General features: G+C 35.4%; 1 protein-coding gene across 1 annotated transcript; it reads left to right on the forward strand.

The window, feature by feature from the left end:
* Nucleotides 1-4,727: 4,727 nt before the first annotated feature.
* Nucleotides 4,728-18,390, forward strand: LOC129739863 (protein obstructor-E). The gene is made up of 2 exons (XM_055731405.1): nucleotides 4,728-5,181; nucleotides 17,529-18,390. The coding sequence occupies exons 1-2, from the start codon at nucleotides 5,133-5,135 to the stop codon at nucleotides 18,155-18,157; spliced, it is 678 nt and encodes a 225-aa protein (XP_055587380.1). The 5' UTR covers nucleotides 4,728-5,132; the 3' UTR covers nucleotides 18,158-18,390.
* Nucleotides 18,391-21,175: the final 2,785 nt, after the last annotated feature.

Consider the following 21,175-nt stretch of genomic DNA (forward strand, 5'->3'; position numbering starts at 1 on the left):
ACTAACTGCTTCCAATATACTAAAATGTATGTATGTATGTATGTAAGTAATCCACCATGGGTGCACGGATTCACCGCAGTTTCACCAACGTATGCTCTGAATTGCATTCTTTAAGATCAGGAGTTCGGCCGATCTTCAATGCATACCCGACACCATGGCTTCGTGTGAACTGTCATGTAATGAATTTGTTTTATATATGTGTGAGTCTTATGTGGAAAACGAGACAATCAGTTTCGCAACCGTTTAAAATTCATCACATTTTCAGTGTTATGAATCTACGACAGGTATTCCGCACTCGTGTGTATACCCCTGGCCAGCTGGCAACTGATTGAACATTCTTATTATATAGTCAGTTTCTTGAGAAAACACATCTTACCTGTCGGCCACTTATGGAATTCGAACCCAAAAATTTCAGCCTATCAGCTAGACCATATCGGCGCGGCGTTGCCAACTGCTTCCAAGGTACTAAAATGTACATAAAAAAAAAGTTGGTCAATGTAAGAATTTCTCGGCATTTTAAAAGTAAATCAATCGGGAAAAGGTATAAATATTATTTATTTAATGTACCTACTTCCGAAGCTTTCCTCGTAACGTTCATTGGTTGATTGATTTTAGAATTTGGTTCGACAATTTTTTTTTTTTTTTTTTAATTGAGCAGGGAAAAGCCCCCGGGAGTTGGTCTTGTTCTCCAACCATTCTCCCGAAGGCATAAAACCTCCTCACATTTATTCATCTTTTTTTTTCAAAAAATAAAGGTTTACAGTTCTTGGATTACACAATTTTCTTTTTTTACACTATTTCTTCTTCTTTCGTAAACTTTTCGTTGTGGTCGGTGGTTTCGTGGTAGGCGGTGTTGAGGTGGGTTGGTGGGCGGTTTCGTGGCAGGTGGTTTTGTGTCGGAGGTGGCTGGCAGAGAAGGAAATACAGAAAATAGTGATATTGTGGAGATTAGTGACGGATATAATACGAGTGAGGAACTTGAGTAAGCAAGGCCCCCAGTGAGATTACACTCTGTTAAGGGGGCTTTTTACGGGCTGTGTGTCACCTAGTTCACAGTTTTGTTGGTTTTATTTCTCCATCATACTAAGTAGCTTGCTAAGTTGGTTTTTAGGTAAGCTTTGACTTGGCGTTTAAAGCTTATTTTGTTTGATATGACTTTCAAGTACGCTGGTAGAGCATTATACTTAATTTTGCTGAAGTAGTTTGGAGATTTCTTCATTTTTTCTGTATTAGCTCTTCTATGTATCAGATTTCCTCTTGACCTTGTGGGAAATCGGTGATTTAGCTGCTGGATTTGTTGGTTGTGGTGGAAAAGTGGGTTGTGTAGCTTATTGTGGATTTGAATTACGCTTTGAAGTTCGCGTAATGCGGCTATTGGTAATATGGATGGAGGGGCTTCGTGGAATAGATTGTATGTGGAAAAAAGTCTGGGGCGTTTGTACACAGCTTTGAGGCATCGGTTCTGCATAGCTTGTAGTGGTTTGATGTCATTTTTTCTTGCAGCTCCCCAAATAGAGACCATGTATTGCAACTTGGATTGCACAAATGCATGATACAGGGTAGCTAGTTGTTTAGTAGGTACGAATCGAGATATCTTCCATATAATACTGTGTATGGCACTAAGGTCTTTTCTGAGACAATCAATATGTGTGTCCCATCTCAAGCGTTCATCGAAATGAAGACCCAGGTATTTAAAGGTTTTCACCTGCTCTATGACAGTTGTATCAACTTGAAGCTGTCCCTGGTAGGAAGAGAGCCGATTGGTTGAGCTGAAGATAACGTACTTGGTCTTATCCAGGTTAAGTGAAAGAAGGTTGACATCGAAGTAAGCTTTCAACTTTTCTAGATCCGTTGACATCTGGCAAATTATTGTCGTAGCATCAGAGTTCTCGTATGACAACGATGTATCGTCAGCAAATAACCTAGGCTTACCATGCAAACGTAGTTTGTGCAAATCGTTCACATATAGAATGAAAAGAAGTGGCCCTAGATTACTGCCCTGGGGAACTCCTACACACAGGTCTCCGAGGTCACTAGATGACTGGTTTGTTTGCACGTACTGCTTCCGATTGGCAAGAAAACTGGCGAAAAGAGCATTCGCGTTGCCTCTGATTCCAAGATCACTCAGTTTCCGAAGCATAATGGCGTGGTCATTCGTATCGAAAGCTTTTTTTAAGTCCAGAAACAAGACTCCTAAAAACTTTCGATTGTCAAAAGCTTCATGGATGGTATCGACCAGTTCAGTTGCAGCTGTCAGAGTACTCGATCCTTCACGGAACCCGTATTGGTAACTATACAGTATTCTATGGTGCTTCAAAAATGTCAAGACACGATCTGCTATAAGCTGTTCCAAAATCTTGCTGAAAACCGAAAGTACTGATATGGGGCGGTAGTTGCTACAATCGGTTTTCTTGCCTGTTTTGAAGATAGGTATAACTCGTGCTATCTTAAGGAACTCCGGAAATTCTTCATTTTGAATACATTGGTTGAAAATTTCGCATATTAAAGGTGCGAAAATAAGATGGTTGGTTTTAACAAACTGAGGTGGAATTCCATCTGATCCCGGGCTTTTTGAAGGATCTAGCTTCCCGATTTTTATTATAACTTCTTGCTCAGTTGCTGGTCGAAGGTATATACTGTTACTGCTAGTGGTATGTTCTACACTACTCTGAACATTTCGAGGAATCGTAGCTGCGAGTTGAGTTCCAATGCTACAAAAGTAATGGTTGAACGCATCGGCAACTGCTTTCCCTTCCTCCGTGATTACTCCATTCAATTCAATCCTAATCCTCTCTGTTTGTGTTTCATTTGCTCCTATCAGGTTATTTAAGTTTTTCCATATTTCCTTATGGGTGGATTTCTGGAAAACCTTGTGATAAAAACTCTTCTTCGCCGCAGCTTTAGCACTATTAAGTTGTTTTGATACCTGGAACAGAATTTCCTTTAAGTCGCCATTGGTAGGGTACTTCTTACATCGCGCAAAAGCTTTTTCCGTAATCCGCATCAGCTTCCATACATCTAGTGTCATCCATGGACAGTAACCCCTGATTTTAACTTCGGCAGATACTGTCTTGGAATATCTATCTTTCAGTTGATTGTATAAGAGTTTTTCTAGTTTTTCTGCGGGACTGTTCGCCTGTATGTTATGGATCTCGGTTTGGAAGGCCTCATTGATCTGTTCATGCTGGACAATAACCTTTTCTAGTTTTCGATAAGCTATTGGTTTTTTTAAATTTATTGTAGTCAACACTAGGCTATGATCGCTTATATCGAGTGCTGCTGTTTCGTTTAAGGTTTTTTCGGCTATCGAATCTGAGCACACAACGTGGTCAAGAATGTTGCAGCTTGCTGGACGGGTTATATTTGTGTTGGAGACTTGGCAGCCGTAGCATCTCAGAAGATCTAAGTATCGCTCGACTACCGGACAGTTTGTTTTATTAACTGGAATGTTGACATCGCCAAGCATCAATAATTGGGAGTGAGGCTTCAAAGATGTGAGTATGGAGTCTAGTTTTTCAAAAAAGATACGTGGATCTTGAGAAGGGGGTCGGTAAACTGCATGGAATTCGATTGGTGAGCCCCCAGGTTCAATGCGCAAATGTATGTAATGAAAGCCATCATCGTGTACATTTTGAATCTCTGATACTATGAGCGAATCTTTAATAAGAATTGCAAGTCCTCCGCTGCTCGATTCAGGACGACATGAATGAAAACTGCGGTATCCATTAACTGTTGCTAGATATTTTCTTTCATCTTTCAACCATGTCTCCCCCAGGACCAAAACATCTACTGGTACAGGGAATTGCTCTAGGAATATTTTAATAAAATCCATTTTGGTGCGATCATTTAGGCCTCTCACATTTAACTGAAGAAATCTTATAAAATTACGATTGTTTTTATTTCGGTTATTCTCACGTAAAGAGTTTAATGAATCGTGGCAAAGTGAGCATAGTGATTTTATGGAGCAAAAAAACAGCTCATTGAAGACCTCGAAATTGGCATTTCGACCGTTCTTTCTCGTATCCATGTGTCGCTTTTTTTTAATTTTTGTTTCATATAAGCAACAACAGTGCAGTGGTTTGCAAAGTAGCTATCCAATTCATCTGAATACTTAGAACCGGTTAGGGTAATGGTTCAATTTAATTTAGCTTCAATAATTCACCATATTTAGGTAGTTGATTCACTTATGAATTCATGGTTTTTGTTAATTGAAAATAGATAGAAGTAAAAACCAAAATTTAAGTTGACCAAAGAGCTGAACTTAGAGCGGTGACTTTCGGAATTCTTATTCTGACCTCTCATTCCGAATTCTTTCTATAAATTAGGAATTCTAATTTATGAATTAATGATTACCAGTGTATTCCAATAGTTTACCACCGAATGAAACTGCTCCAATTTTATCCATGCCAACTAAAAGAAATTATATCACGGATTGCATCACGAATTGTAGATCGAATGGATGTAATTGGTTCGAAGCATAGAGGAACACAAACTTTTCCTCGATAACCCAACGAGGTGCAAGGTGAGGTATGTACTACATCCGATTCAGAACATTTAAAACGACGACGACGTTCTGAAACGTGTTTTATGTTGGATGTTCCACCCTAAAAATGTGTAGAAGTGACGGGGAATGACGATGACGAAAAATTCGCCAACACAAAACAGAAGAAAAATTTTAAATGGTAAATTGCTGAAAACTGGTCAACAGACTTTGGGTACGACTTTATTTGTAGACAGCCATCGGACATCGCGGTAGTGATTTTGAGTAGAGCGATTTTTTTTCTTCTGCGGGTATCTATACAGGTAAAACTGCCTCCTACTATTGCTGTTGCTATTCGCCCGACCCAGACCGTCCGCCCGCCTGCTCGGTTTCGTGTCGTGTTAAGATTGTCGTATTTAGTAGTAGTCATAGTAGCCATAGCCACGGGTTAAGGCTCGAGTTGGAAGTGTTTCTGTGGCCAGACATTAGTGATCCAAAAGGCAAACCGACAACGTGTTCTGGTGGTTTTGGCAACTGTGAACGCTACCTCGTAGTGGCGGCCTGTTGCATTTGAGATCAGTAGTTATCGCGATTTGAGAGTTCCATTGTTCCCGAAAGATAGAGAACACATCCCTCCTTAAGGTCCCTCAGGATGAAACAGTTCATCGGGATTATTCTCGGCATGGGGCTGATGGCACTGGGTAAGTTTTCCTATCTTAAAGCTGGTTCCAAAAACTAAATGTGCAAGGCGATCTTTCGAAGATACTGTTTGTTCTAAATCAAAAGGCTATCCTGACCCGCGTCGTCGTCGATTGAAATGGAACGTAGTACCTGTGCTGATCCGAATGGCTTGATGAAATAGCCAATGCATAAAGTGATGAAATTAGCGGCACCTTATTTCTCACACACCTCCGGCACTCGCTTGATTGCATTCATATTGAGAGTTGCGATCGTTGTTCAGCGATATGAATGTATAATTGAATTGCAAAATTAAGCCCGGCGGTCGTTACTTTATTACCTAGCTCGGCAACGCGAGCTATTTAAACTGTGAATCGATTGGATGCAAACATATTTTCGGGTTTGTCGCTTATATTTGCATACTAGCGTACAGGTCTTTAGAAAAAGTTGATTGATTTTGTTGGTTCTTCCAGACAAAAGTTGAGGAGTCATTCTGATTGAAAATTGAATTTATAATGTATCGAACACAAAACTCGTTCATTATGAAAAAAAAATATTTGCAAACATGATCTAGTAAAAGCATATTCATGAAAGAATCAAAATGGAAGAATTGTTTGCTTGCTGCCTGTTCTAGACTAGGGCGGCAGTCGGTTTTAGAAACTATAATTGGCTGTTCCGATTTAGTGGTTTGCTGTCTTGCACAAACATATTACTCTTTTAGTAACTAATAGAACTTACACAGGGTTACCTAATGTTACTTTAGAAACCCAACCCCGCCAGAGTTTTAAAATGAGTTTTTAAAGATGATCAACTTGAAGAATTTATACTGATTTTCAAAAATAACAACTTGGCACTGTATTACACTAAACATTTTGATCATATGACTTTAATTATTTTAAAAAAATTGCATGAATGGATATTGTATAGATCAGTGGTTTTCTAGGGGGCTTAGACGAATTCTGAAATTCAAATTCTAGCCAGTTTGAGGACAAATACAGTGAGCGCAATAAGAATAGTACCACTATGTGTTTTGCATGTTCAAATAGGTATGAATGATTGAAAATCACCAAAATTTTCTTCTACTGTTTGTTTTGAATTGTATAAGTCAAGCATAAGTTTGTTTTTTTGGACGTAGCAACTGGCGTTGAGGGCTGAAAATATGAAAAAAATGGTGCGAAATAAAAATAGTACCATTTGTGTGTTTTCAACAAAAATAAGTTTATTTCTGAAAATTTACTGTGTAAAAGTGAATAATAATGATTCTACGAATTATTTGAATAGATAACTGCATTTAAAGGAGTTTTCAAGAATTCCAAAGGTTTTCAAAGGTATTAAAAAGGAGTTTAAAGAGATTCTCTTCTAGAACTAAGATATTTGATATTTGAGCTATAATTCTTTACCAAACTACTTACTTCCTTCATAAAAATGACGTGAAATGATGAACAAATAATCTGGGTTGATTTTGAATCAGGTTCAAACAGGTTTTGAATCAGGAAAACAGGTTAAAATTCAAAAACTTAGATTTTTTTCAGTAAACCGCACTTTTCCAGTTTCAAGCACCTCTGCATCCTTGCAAAAAAATTTGGTTGGGAATGTGAGGGAAAGGAAATAATTAGGAAAAACTTTTGACTAGTGTTATGCTTATAGCCTTTACTCCTGAAATATATTTTTTATTTAATTAAACATTTTAGCGAAATAAGAAACAACAATTTTGAAACGTGATTATGACTACAATACATTCGAAATCAATCGTATAAACTTGATTTCCATCTTCAGCTGTATCTATTATAGTTGTCGCTCACATAATTCAAAGCTCGAAATGATATTTGAATTGATGTTCTAAATCATATTTATGTAGGAATTTTTCAAGCAATTTTGATTGAATTATTCATGTAACGAATTCCCGCATTCGATCAGAAACATCAAGAGCCTTGATTATGTTTTAATCATGATATAAATGGATGGCGATCGCTTTAAGGTTTCGAACGTTTGAATAAGGACAAATTGATGACAAATTTTGAAATTATAAACAAGTTATTGAATAAGTCAATCCATGTTAATTTTTTAAACCAAAAAGGACCCATTTTGTAGTTCTTTTATAAAATTATTAAATTTTTATTTTGAATTGATGAAATAACGATTAGTTTGAAAACATTTAAAATCATTCTATCAGAATTACGAAATGTTTTTTGTGGTCTTTTTAATGTGGCACGAATATTTGTGAATATTTTTTCACATTGACAACATTTTAGTATTTAAGTTAAATTTATAAGTTTTGATCAACTGATTTTTATAAATCAAATATGAAATACTTAGCTTTCACTTCTTATTTCGCTCACTGTATCTGTAAACTCAGGTAAGTTTTTGTCTTTGTAAGTCACAATCACAGACAGATTTTTTTTAATTGTGAAAGATCTGATCTGTATATTGATCTGGTTTTGTAACTTTATTTTGAGTTGTACTAAAAAGCAAAAATCTTGGATGGCAATGTGTTCCGTGTCATTTGAATTTGATGAATTCTAAAGTTTATACAATGCCTGAAAATCTTTTAAATTTCTTCTAACTTGCTAAATTTCATAATCTAAAGATGTCAAATTTTTAAATCTGTAGAATGTTTGATGTTTCAGCTCAATTAAGCTTTCAAGATTTTTTTTCTGACCGTATCCAGGCAGGGTAAATTTATATTTACCTAAAATCTAGCAAAATCTGGACATAGGATTACAAATTTTCAATTCAAAACCAAAACCACACATATCCGGGCAGATCCAACCGAAATTTAGGTAGGAAAAAAGGCTAATGATATACACACAAAAAATTACTTTTAATCGAGGCACATCAGCAAATTTCAGTTTCTGTTTTGATTTTTGTTTATATTGAGGATAAATCCGGGAAAAATCCAGGTGCTTTTCCTCGATATCCGGGCAACTGGACCGGACCGGATTTTAATCCATATTATTATTAGAAGCAAAACCATTCATTTTTCTGAAGGAACTTATTTTACTGTAATACAGATACTTCTACGAGATGTAACGTTTTCTATGCGTCTTTAATCACTGTGTATATTTTAAGCCTAAGGGGGTTGAAAAAGTGAGCTAATGAACCGAAATAATTTATATATTCATTGTTCTCTTTTACAAACGTAGGTGCAATAATGGAGTCAAAAACGTAATATTGGAGTTTTTTTTGTATATTTTTTTCTAATTTTCGTAACTACTTTTAAATTCCAAATTTATAATGGCATTTCTAAGTGTACTGCAAAAGTAATTATTTTTCCGAGCTCTGTAAAAGATCAAGTTATATGAAGAATCGGATCAGCAAAATATTTTTTTAAAAATTGGGGAAAAACGCTAGTTTTGTTGGCTCTCGAATACTTGCAATAACAATGAATGATTTTACTAATCAAATACATTTGATGCCCTCAGAGACAAAGGAAAATAAAGGCAAAAATCGTCGATTTTGAATTAATGATGCCAGTTTAAAGATCATTTGATGATTTTTTCAGATATTAAGAATTTTATTTTCATACTTAAATGACAATTACAAATTTTCGAAAAATGTATGGAAAACTAACAACAACCAAACAACAAACTTCAAAGCGTGTTTTCTCGAAATCAACTGTTATGCACTCATACTAGGGTTGCCATCCGTTCCGCAAAAGTGTTCGAAAATCATTCAAATAAAATGTGTTATGTTTTTTTTCCCTACTTTAGCAGCCTTTTTTTCTAAGTTTTTATAAGGCAAGATTAAATAGCTCGTTTAGTTCGTAGTAGAGATGTACCGCATATTCGGTCGGCCAAAATATTCAAATAATTTAGGATAATTTATAAAATATTCAAAACTTATGTTGTAAATTCAAAATTTTATGTTTTAAGAAAAACATCTTAGGATACATTCCACGCGCTTGTACCGCTCACAAGTGATTTCTATCCGTAAGCGTGAAAAGTTTGAGATTGTTTTGATACAATCTCAAACTTTTCATTAATTTTGATAATTCAAATCACACAAAAGCAATGAAAAAGAGATTCAAAAAATTTTGACATATTTAATATAGTTTTGACAATTATATTTTTAATGGAAAAAAGTAGAAATGTTGACAACTTTTACCTGAATCAAAAAAATATATGGGTTGTTTTTTTGGAAATTTTTTTAATACGTTTTGAAAAGAACAAATACTGCTTTATTGTGTAGTAGATTTTTTTTAAATATCCAATGAGATTGTTTTAAAAAGCGGACGAAAACAGTCGCAAATGAGTGAATTCACGTAACAATAAAGAAAACCTTTTAATTTTATGAGAAAACTTTAACATTGTATAACAAAAAAAATAAGATCTTCCTTGAAAATGATGAGACAATTCTGAAACACAAAGTTTTATAGAAATCTGCTGCAATCCAGTTGAGTTACAACAGCGCGAATGAATGATTGAATTCACGTAACAAAATTGTTTTTTTTTTTGTAAAATTTTATAACGGAAATATGCTCTGAAAGCTGTGTTGACCCTGCAGATGGTCGGATTTTTACAAATCGAACATAATTCAGTTGATTTTTTGATTTGTGTGTTATTTTCAAATAAAAAACAAAAATCTAGAAGAAAAAATAATTTTTTTTCGTTTAGAATCTTTAAATAAAGACTGTGAGAGACAGTAGCAATTTTTACGTATGATTCCTTAGTATTTTGCTATTCAAGTGCCAGTCAAAATGAGGAAAAAGTTATGAAAAAATACTGAAATTTTAAAGTCGGAATAACAAAATATCACTTTTTAAAAGGTGTACACAAAATTTGAAGGCTCTAAAGAATGTTTCAGAATAACTTGAAATTTCGTGATGTAAATTCAGCCCACTACCCTTTTTATGTTCAAACTGAGTGAATTCGCGTCTTCAGAGAGGCATAACTTTGTTCAACAGGAACAGGAAATTAAAGTGGTATGTACTGAAGTCAAAAATGGTCAATTTTAGCGTGAATTCACGTCACAAAAGTAATCGATCACAACACAAACAACATAAACTTTTGAATGTCCAAATTACATCCGTTTTGAAGGAAATTCAATTTGCGACCGTTTGCTACTTTTATTTTTTATTTTCAAGTGCATTGGTTAACTTCTAGTTCCGAAAAGTCCGGAAAAGCGGTTTCACGTCACGGTCGAATAGTTGTTCTGAGTCAAAATTTCAATATAAATTATACAATTCAACAATTTCCAAGCTACAAAAATGATTTATTGATAATACGCTCTTTGGTGATGTTCGTTCACATTTCATATTCATGAAATGGCGGACATGTCTCAAAAAGGCTATTTAAGGAACTTTTTGAAACTTCATGTTCATAGAAGACTATGATACCAAATTTGTAAGTTTTATACTGAATGGAAGCAACTAACATGTCACAAAAAGGACATTTTGGAACTTCAAGTCCATAGAAGGCTATTTGAGGCCCTTTTTGTAACTTCAATACGAATGATGCGATTGACGTGTCACACACAAAAATGCTTTTTGAGGAGCATTTTGTAACTTTCATGCTCGCATTCAAGAAAATTTGGTACCAATTTTCTTTGTTCAGCGAAATTCGAACTTTGGAGGCACGCGTTTAAGTAGAAATGGGACTTTTGGTTGCTTGGGATGTGTCTTAGGTGTATTCGGGTATTTTTCACTGTAGAGGAGAAGGCTGACGAGTATCGCTTACTATTTACTTTGATAATCGTTTATTCCAGATTTTCTTTATATATCCAGGCTTGACCATAAATCCAATTGAGATTCGAGATAAGTCAAATCTGGCCGGGATGTCCAGATATTGTTTAAGACTTTCCAGGCTCATTGAATTAAAAGAACTTAAATTTCTTTTTTGAAATTTTTAGATATTGTGTTCAACAACGATTTTTTAAAAATATCATCATCATATCACCGGAGTATCGAAATTCAAATTTGAGAATCTTTGTTATCTGTAAACATTTTCATGAATGTAAACTGTAACCTTGATTCTTTGGAGAAAATTGCTTAAGAATCTGTAAAATTATAGATATTTTGTGATTTCTTCAATAACATTATAAAGAATTTTAAATAAAAAGCCATTTTATTCACCTAACTGTCTATAGGGAAAAAAATAAGGACTTCGAGAGGAAAAAACTTTTCGGAAATACGCATATCTTCCATCAATAAATTTCAAAGAAGATTCAATGTCCAACGCTGGAATAACTAGTTTCCATTGAAAAAATATTTTCCTTATTTTTAGTTATTGCTGTGATTGAGCTCCAAAGACTGGAGTAATGAAGAACAATACAACACCCGATTAATCAAGAAAGGTTGGAAAGGGTCTTGAAAATTTTTGATTGAGACAAAAAAAAAGTGGAGCAAATAAAGTCTTTGAACGAATGTTTGCGATAAAATTCAAATTAGTTAAACAAAGTAAATTGTTCAAAAATAACCACTGACTTAGAGTAACATTTGTAGGAATGTATTTGATTGATTTATCATTTTTTTTATTTGTTTCGTTAAACGTGTTTACATATGTCCTAGTTTAAAAAAAAAACGTTTTATTTCTAATACTTCTCTATTCAAATGATCATTATCAATAAAGCAAAAAAACAGATGCTATTCTAAGTGCGGCCAATTTTAAAATTGAATTTGGCACGTCGTCGGTTTAAAAGGTTTCACACACCTGGTCTAGAAGATAGAAGCGAAATTATTCTATTGAAAAAAATTGGAAAGTAGGTACACCAGGAGTCAAAGAAGCAGTAACTTTTGTTCTGTTCATTTTATTTCCCTCGCTTTCTGTAATGAGCGCTTAAAGTACGCTATGAAATGCATGCGGCTTAACTTAAATGTCTCAGATAGGACAATCCATCTCAGTCAACTACATATGACGACATTTTAATTTAATGAACTTTTAAACGGTACCGCCCTTGACAATCTTCATCGTACAGTTGCTAAGTGATTTTTTGTCAATCTCTGTAACGTTTCACTGGTAGTAAACTGTAATAAGGAGTAAAGCCGACAAGGTGTCTTAAGTTTTGTTGTGTGTTTTAAGCTCGAAATTTTCAGAACAGAACCTTATTTGCTCAGTTGCTCACTTAGGCCTTAAAAACTAAACAAACGATTCTGTAAGCAAACCAGGAAGTGAAACAAAGCCATTTGGTTTTTGTTAGCCCCACTAGACGGTACCAATCTACTTCTCATGGGTTTTCGGTTACTCAACGCAACTCCAAGCGAATCACAGAGGATGTCGTGATCTGGATCGATTTTCGCGTGTTCTACCTACAAAAAACTGGTTCAAAAACACTCAACATGACGACGACCGGGACAGAAAGATAGAGAGAGCGAAGGAAAGGCCGCCCGTAGACCCGTGTAGTTCATTTTTTGCTTCTGTTTTGATAATAACCATTACTTCTACAAGGTCTTGCCACGCTCAGATTGCTATTTAGAAGGGAGTAGATCAGTCAGTCAGGCTGTGCAAATTTCTACGTAACGCGAGGACGAAGGTTAGCTACATTAGTTGGCCGGCTACACCCCAAGATTTGAAAGTAACTGGGCTTTGTGCTCTATGCTTGATTCTGATCGGACTACATTGTTCTAGAAAACACTTCATACGCACATGTTTGACCTATGTGCCATTTTGTAGTTGACAAATAAGGGTAAACTGAATGGACAGCCAAAAAATTTTACTATCAAGCGCAATCACTTACATTTAGATTGATAAGTTTACAATTTAGATTTATATCAACTGTGTTTTCCTCGCACATAGGCCTTTTTTGCGAATAGGACCGGAGTAGGTGAAGCAATAAATAGGCTCTGTCATGCATCTATGCACATTAAAACACTTAATCTATAGCATGCAATTTGAGTAATAATTTTCCTAGTTCGCACCTTGAAAACACTGCTAATCAATACTTTTGAACCTAAATATATCGGGCGTCATTGAGCATAGTCAGTTGTTATACAATCGATCGATCGAACGCTTTGTCCGAAATGGCTGTATGAGCTGTGGACTAAAACAGAAAAAAAAGTAAAATGAAAACTGGATGCAACAAAACCTATTCTTGCGTAAAACAACTGCAAACGAAGATGGATAGTCGAAAACAAAACTGTGCACTTTGCTACGATTCATTAAACATTTGAACTGTCTTGCTCGCCCATCAGGCCATGGCAGAGAGTCCGATAAAATCTCACCACACTCCATTCGATCAAACCGGTGTTGTGGTGTCCTATAGTTAGTGAATGGCGCGGCGGCGAATGTCGTACAACCTTCAACCGGTATTTTAGAGACGGATGAATCGAGCAGTCCGCCTCCGAACATAAGACATTCGGTATTTGAAGAACCGCTCGACAAATAAATCTTGCATATAGATATCGATAGATAAAACTGGTAAAATAATCCCATCGTCAGTGCTGAGCTTTTTTTTGAATAGCCAGTACAGAACCTATTTTGGGATTGGTAATATGTGGTAGTAGGCCGCTGGAAACTTTGTATAATTTTTTTTGTTTGTTTTCACAGCCAAAAATCTTTGTAAATTTTAGATGAATTGATTGGGCGCACAATTTTCAATTTTGTATGGAAATTTGTATGAAAAAACAACATTTTCCAACTGAAAACCACCAGAGATGTACTCAAAAGTCTAAAAAATATAATTTCGAATGAAAAATATTCCTTGGCTCTTGCACTCCATTTTATCCAGGGATGGAAAACAGAAGAAAAAAACAAAAAAGCGCTCAAATGTCAAATTGATCTGATTAAATCGCCGACCAATGAGCCAGGCTTCAAATTTTGTTTCATTAGAATGACCATTCTTAAAACTTTTTTTAAGTTGTTGAGAGAGTTTTGCATTGGATAAGTTTACAAGTTTCACCAAACTGAGCATGCTTCATCGATGAAACAACAGCTTTGTTGATTTTGTTTGGTTCCGGCACGATTTTTTTTTCATAAACGATTACAAATCTTTTCAAAAAGCGCTCATTTTTCTGTCGAAAAGTAAAAAATGCTGCAGCAAACTTTCTATTTGCCTGACCTAGCATTTATGTGTATAAATCACGAACCTAGCTCGTACCCCCAAAAAGATATTCGATGTTATACTTACTTACTGAATGATCCGCGACGATTTTTCGGCTAATAAAAGACGTCCACTGTTGACGATCAAGTGCCTTTTGATGCCACCAAGCGCGGATGATATTCCGCAAACAGCGATTCACAAATTCTTGCAGCATATGTGCACCAAGTTTCGCACCCGTACAACAGTACGGATTTGACGTTTGAGTTGAAGATTCGAATTTTCGTTCGTGAGCGCCAGATGTTACGGAGACTCGCAAATGCTAATCGGGCTTTTCTGATCCGAAAAGAAATGACAGAACTGTAACAATTTTAGCTGTATTATGATCAGCAGAACTTCGTTAGAGCTATAGCATCAATCTTCATAGAAAGCTAAAGCGCATTGTAGGTATATATCATCAGAACCAGAGGTTCAAAGAGATCCTTTCATGTAGCATGCAGCGCACGACTTTAAACCGATTCTAACAGCCCGACGTCAGCTGTGAAAGAATCATCTTGCAAAGTTGCAAAACGATTTTTTCTCCCTGACGAACAGAACGTCGAACGTGCCTGCTAAAGAGACTATAGTAAATATAGGCTCGTTAGTGCCTGCAAGTAAAAGTCAGCCGTGCGGTGAAATGTTTTGACTGCACGTTCCGGAAAAGTTAAACGATTCTACGAAGTAAAAATCACTTGCGGGGTTGCCAATTTTTTTTAAATTCAGAGGCATGAGAAGAGGAGACATGGTTTAAGTGAAATTTCGGTCGAAGTGAAGACCTTTTTTTGGTAGTCAATCCACATTTTGACCTACACCAATGTCTTTAATACAGGTTCCGTGCTACCCATTTTCAATCATATTCAAAAAAAATTAGATATAGAAAATCAGGCTCGTTACCAAAAATCAGGAAAAAAACGGAGGCTTATTATGTTATCAGGTTGTTCTCCAAAAATCAGGCAAATCCTAAAAAAACAGGCACATTGGCAACATTTTTTTCCAAATCAGGGACTGGTGAAATCAAAATCAGGAAACGTCAAAGTAACGGAAATTACGCTCAAAGTAATGATCTTTTTTTTTGTCGTCGATCCACATTTTTATTCAGCAATGGTATCTAATACAGTTCAGTTCCTTACAACCCATTTTTCAATACATTCGTAAAAACTAGGTAAAATCAGGCTTATTTTCAAAAAATCAGATAAATCCAATGGTCTATCAGGTTGTCAGGCTGAGCCTAGAAAAATCAGGCTAATCCTGAAAAATCAGGCACATTGGCATTTCTGATTCTCAAGTGATCCTAACTTCGGAGAGTCGTTTAATTTTTTGAAACCTGCAATGAGAGGATTATCGCACGCCTGATTTTTATTTACAGGCACGTTCGGCGTTCTGTTCGTAAGGGAGAAAAAATCGTTTTGCAACTTTGCAAGATGATTCTTTCGTAGCTGACGTCGGGATGTTAGAATCGGAACTATATTTAGCATGATGGGATCTGTTCACTCCTCTGATCAGAACTCTAATAAAGCTAAAATGGCTACGTCACCATGACTCATTTTTAAATCTTCGATAAAATCGAATTATGCTGTATCATTTTGATCACCAAAGCTTTTATAAAACATGTTAGGTTTTTTTCATTCCCTGTTCCGAGTTTTTTTTTCTTCTTTTTTTTCCTTCAACCATGATGAATGATGATTGCATTATTGTGATCTAGAAAAGTTGCATAGCATAGCATAGGGCGACTACACACATCTTGCATTGGCTGCTACACGAGGTACAACCACGTACAACTAATAATCAAACACAAGATACCAAAATAAGTACCTGAATTCAATACTTATTTCAAGTGTTGTTATTGAGAATCAGTGTATACCATAATGCATACCGTGGAAAGTCAATGTAATCCATGTAATCATATAGGGATAGTCTGAACAGCTAAATGAACTTTTCAGGTGCAGAAAACTCATACGACCCTTACGTGTAGGGTCGTAGATGCTGTTTCAGACAGGAAAGGGAAGGGTTAATCGTTTTGATGGGAAATCCTACTTGACAGATAGGATTGATGAATAAAGGAATATAATGTTCACAAATAAACAAATTAAGTAGATGGAAAGAGTTTACCAATGTTTTGAGATGCTGACAACCATGAGGGATAAAGGAACCTATTGCCACTTCAGATCTTGAAACAACGAGGCAAAACTCCTTTGAAATTTCTGTACAGCAATCCGAGCTGCTTTTAGGATTTTCCGGGAAGTAGATTGAGGTTTTCTCGATGCCAGTTCTTGTATTATATATTCAGGGTCCGGCCTTGAAGTAACTTTTGAAATCCATTTTGATCCATCGAATAGATTAAATTTTCCAGCACAAAAAAAAACACGCCACTTTCGAGCACAGCCTACCTAACTTCTCCAGAAAACAAATTCTAGGCCCAACTGTCTTAAATGCACATATTATTTTTTCTTACCCAGCAAGAGGAACACAAACAGGCTTCAACACATTCGCTCAAGGCAAATTTTAGGCAGCATTAAAATAAAAAACACAAGCTTTTAGGAGCAACTTTCGATTTTCAATCATTGTGCACACATCCGTCTACGCGTTAAATGCATTTTTAAATAGTTTTTCACAAAATTTTTATTTAAATAAAAAAAAAATGATAATTTTCACTGGAACGAACAAAAAAAAAACACGTGCGATGCCATCGGGTCACCGCCTACTCTCTCTTTTGTACTACCAGTCAAGATTTAGGTAAAATGTATATGAAATAGAATCTTAAAACAAACGCGCCTCGTCAAATCTTTAGAATTAGATCAACGAAATTTTAAAGAAATGTTTATTTTAATGGAAAAAAATAAAATAAAAAATATTATGCGAAAAACAATTTTCAATAAATATAATTGTTAAACATGACATCGCAAACATAATGGAATTGATTGAAAATAGACCTGAAAAAATATGTTCAAATACTTGACATTGTATGTAAATCTATCAACATGGCGTCGTTTTGTGCCCTTCGATGCTGCAAGTCAATTCAAAGCTCAATAGCTTTATTATGGTCAGAAAAATGTTTTAATTAGTTTTATAACGGTTTTATGAGAGCCATATAAATAGCTGAAATTTGACGTTTTTTTCAGAAGCCAACCAATTACACGCGTACGATGAGAATTATTAAACGAAATAAAAAAGGAATTAATTATGAATGTCCGATGGAATGATACCATGGGTTGCAGTCGAATTTCGTTGTTCGTCGCCATCTTGAAATCCAAGATTGGATTTAGAGAAAAGCGATACCACAAGAAGAAATGCGTTTATTTATATTTTTATTTATTTATTTATTTATTTACATTTTTTGTTCTTACCTTTTATCCATTTTCAGCCAATGGAGCCGCTGTTCCCCAATGCCCTGAGCCTTACGGCGAGCAAGCCTATCTCCATCCGGATCATTGTGATCAATTTTTCCTTTGTACGAACGGAACCCTAACACTGGAGACATGCGAAAATGGACTTTTGTTCGATGGAAAAGGAGCAGTTCATAATCATTGCAACTACAACTGGGCGGTAGATTGTGGACCTCGCAAATTTGTCACAGACCAAACGCCAATCTCTACACCGGGCTGTGAATATCTGTTCGGCATTTACCCGGATAGTGCCCAGTGTTCTACCTCTTACTCGAAATGTGCCTTTGGTGAAGTTCATCCCGAACACTGCGAACCTGGACTGGTCTACGATCATCGTATCCACGGATGCCAATGGCCCGATCAGTTGCCTGGATGCAGCCCCGAAGCCGTCATTGGTTTCAACTGCCCCTCGGAGGTTCCATCCAACTCCATCAATCACCGATTCTGGCCCTATCCCAGATTTGCCGTTCCCGGAGATTGCCACCGTCTCATTACCTGCGTTGATGGTCATCCTCGTTTGATCACTTGCGGTGATGGAAAAGTGTTCAACGAAGAATCGCTCACCTGCGAAGATCCTGAAGATGCTCCATATGCCTGCCGTCACTAAACCAAACGTTAACATGTTTTTTTTTTGTTCAATTTGTTCAGAAATTTCCTCTCGAGAATACCGCTTCATGTTGTAAAAAGTTTTTATTGTCAATTTTGTAAAATCTCGTTCACGTGTACCTCTCGATCGAACAGGCGTTACCATAATCAATGTTCCATACTTTGTTTCATTTTTGTATGTTTAATTCGGAATAAATAAAATGCATAAATTAAATACATTTGAATATGTACATATATGTTTTGATATTGTCTAATTATTTCACCAAAAACCAAAACATGATTTCTCTGAAGACCTGACTTCATATTCATATCTAGTAGCTTCCTATTGTACACGGAAAATAATAAAAAGGTAAAATTTACCGAGTTAGCAATGGTGAACGCTCGTGAAAGCCAAAAAGGTAACTTCTACCTCTTCGAGGTGAAACTCACCTCACAGCGAGGTAAAATTTACCTGAATCGAGGTTGGAAAAAAGGTACAATTCACCGAGAAAAAAGGTGAATCCAAAAAAGGTAAATCTTACCTCGTAGCGAGGTGAAGTTCACCTGAATTGAGCTCAATAAAAAAGTATAATTCACCTAGAAAAATAGGTAAATCCAAATAAGATAAAACTTACCTCGTAGCGAGGTGAAATTGACCTGGATTGAGCTAAACAAAACGGTACAATCATCTCGAACAAAAGAACTATTTGCCGAATCCGTTTATTGAGGTTAAGCTGTTTTGTCGTTCAGAAGGGGAGTTTTGTTTCGTGCCAATATGGAAAAATCGGAACAGAATGGTAAGTTTTTTCTTAGCTATTATTTAGTTGTGCTGGTTCTCATCATAATAATTTGCTTTTGTTTCAGATCGGCCCAGCTTCGAGGTGTATTCCACGTCATCCTCCAGATATCATTCCGGAAAAGCCGGACCTGACTGGATAAGTCGCCATTATGGCGCGGAAGAACGAGAAGCCGAATTGCCACGAGCCTGGCGAAAAAAGGACTTACCTCAATACTTTTTAAACAAGGTGATATATTTAAAAAATAATATAATGGATTGTCCATATTTATTTATAAAATAAATATAAATTTTTCAATGAATTTTGTTTCATTTTTATTGAAGAAACCAACCAAACCAACTAGCATTTACCTTTCAAATCAGTGAATGGGAAAACGATATTATTTACTATTTTGCTAGGTGAATGCGAAAAAGGTAAAATTTACCATTCTGCTAGGTGAATTGAAAAAAGGTAAGATTTACCTTTTTGCTAGGTGAATGAAAAAAAGGTAAAATTTACCTCGAAAGAGGGGTGGAAAAAATTCACCTCGCAAAAAGGTAAATTTTACCTTTTTTTTATTTTCCGTGTAAGAAACAATGTAATATACACTGCCGGCCAAAAGTTTGGGATCACCCACTAAAAAACATGCAAATTTTGATCGTTCATATCTCAGCCGTCTTAGGACATATTGAAAATCTTCTGATCTCATTTGAAAGATAATGAGCAATAGCTATCTCGGAGGTATTTTGCCCAAATATAATGTTTTAGTTTTGAACTTAAAACTTAACCTAAAGTTATAACATTTTCAAAAAATCGCACTCAATATTCAAAGCCGATCATCTCGGGATAGGGTGGACCAAATCTCAAAATTTGAGTGGCATTAGAATTCCTGTTCTTTACTTCTCAAAACACAATCAAAAAATTTTTTGAAAAAATTCAAAAACGTATTTTTAATTAATAAAATAGACACTTGAGTTGTCGTCCAAAAGTTTGGGATCACCTCTTTGTATGGTGAGTTTGGGATCATTCTTATAAAAACATGCAAATTTATTTTATTCATATCTTTCTCATCTAACATCGTATTGCAGATCTGAAAGGTTCATTTGGAAGCTAAGGAATTGTTGTTTTTTAATAAATTCATTCAAAAATTATATTTTGAAGTGATAACCATAAAAAAATCACCTGAAATTTATTGTTTTTTTGAAAGTTCCCAGATTTTTTTTATAGTTCTCACCTTAAAATATAATTTTTGAATGAATTTATTAAAAAACAACAATTCCTAAGCTTCCAAATGAACCCTTCAGATCTGCAATACGATATTAGATGAGAAAGATATGAATAAAATAAATTTGCATGTTTTTATAAGAATGATCCCAAACTCACCATACAAAGAGGTGATCCCAAACTTTTGGACGACAACTCAAGTGTCTATTTTATTAATTAAAAATACGTTTTTGAATTTTTTCAAAAAATTTTTTGATTGTGTTTTGAGAAGTAAAGAACAGGAATTCTAATGCCACTCAAATTTTGAGATCTGGTCCACCCTATCCCGAGATGATCGGCTTTGAATATTGAGTGCGATTTTTTGAAAATGTTAAAATTTTAGGTTAAGTTTTAAGTTCAAAACTAAAACATTATATTTGGGCAAAATACCTCCGAGATAGCTATTGCTCATTATCTTTCAAATGAGATCAGAAGATTTTCAATATGTCCTAAGACGGCTGAGATATGAACGATCAAAATTTGCATGTTTTTTAGTGGGTGATCCCAAACTTTTGGCCGGCAGTGTAGATAGAAAAAAGTTTCATTTGAAAGCTTCAATCAATAGTCTTTTTCCTAGCGTTTCTTTTGCAAAGCACAATTACAATGAGCCTTATTCTGATAAAACTTTTCATGCAAACACTACATAATGTACATAAGGAGTGTTCACGAAAGAAGATGGACACCTGTTTTTTGTGGTAAAAGTTAAGTTTTTGAAAAAAAATCAAATACTTAGTGAGAATCTTTAAAAAGTGTGCATTTTAATAGATGCTTTAGAATTCAGAGCCTTACGCTTTGTTTTAAGAGCGTTGGTGACTGGTGACTATTTAAAAAATATATTATGTAAAATTTAACACAATTTTGATTGTGCCCTAAGTTTTGATTAAATCTACTCAATTTTGCCACGGTGTTGGCTTCTGTATCATCTTTCTCAAGGCGTAAGACGATTACAGGTCAGTGCCTTTAAATATGTCGCTGTTTGAGATAATTTGATGAATTTCGGT

Source organism: Uranotaenia lowii, chromosome 1 (assembly GCF_029784155.1).
Source record: "Uranotaenia lowii strain MFRU-FL chromosome 1, ASM2978415v1, whole genome shotgun sequence".
Lineage (NCBI taxonomy): Eukaryota > Metazoa > Arthropoda > Insecta > Diptera > Culicidae > Uranotaenia > Uranotaenia lowii.

What these genes read in the sequence shown, in the direction of transcription:
- LOC129739863 (XM_055731405.1), top strand. Translation starts at nt 5,133, where the DNA reads ATGAAACAGTTCATCGGGATTATTCTCGGCATGGGGCTGATGGCACTG. An exon ending in CATGGGGCTGATGGCACTGG is followed by an intron (nt 5,182 to 17,528) that starts GTAAGTTTTCCT and finishes ATCCATTTTCAG; the next exon opens with CCAATGGAGCCGCTGTTCCC.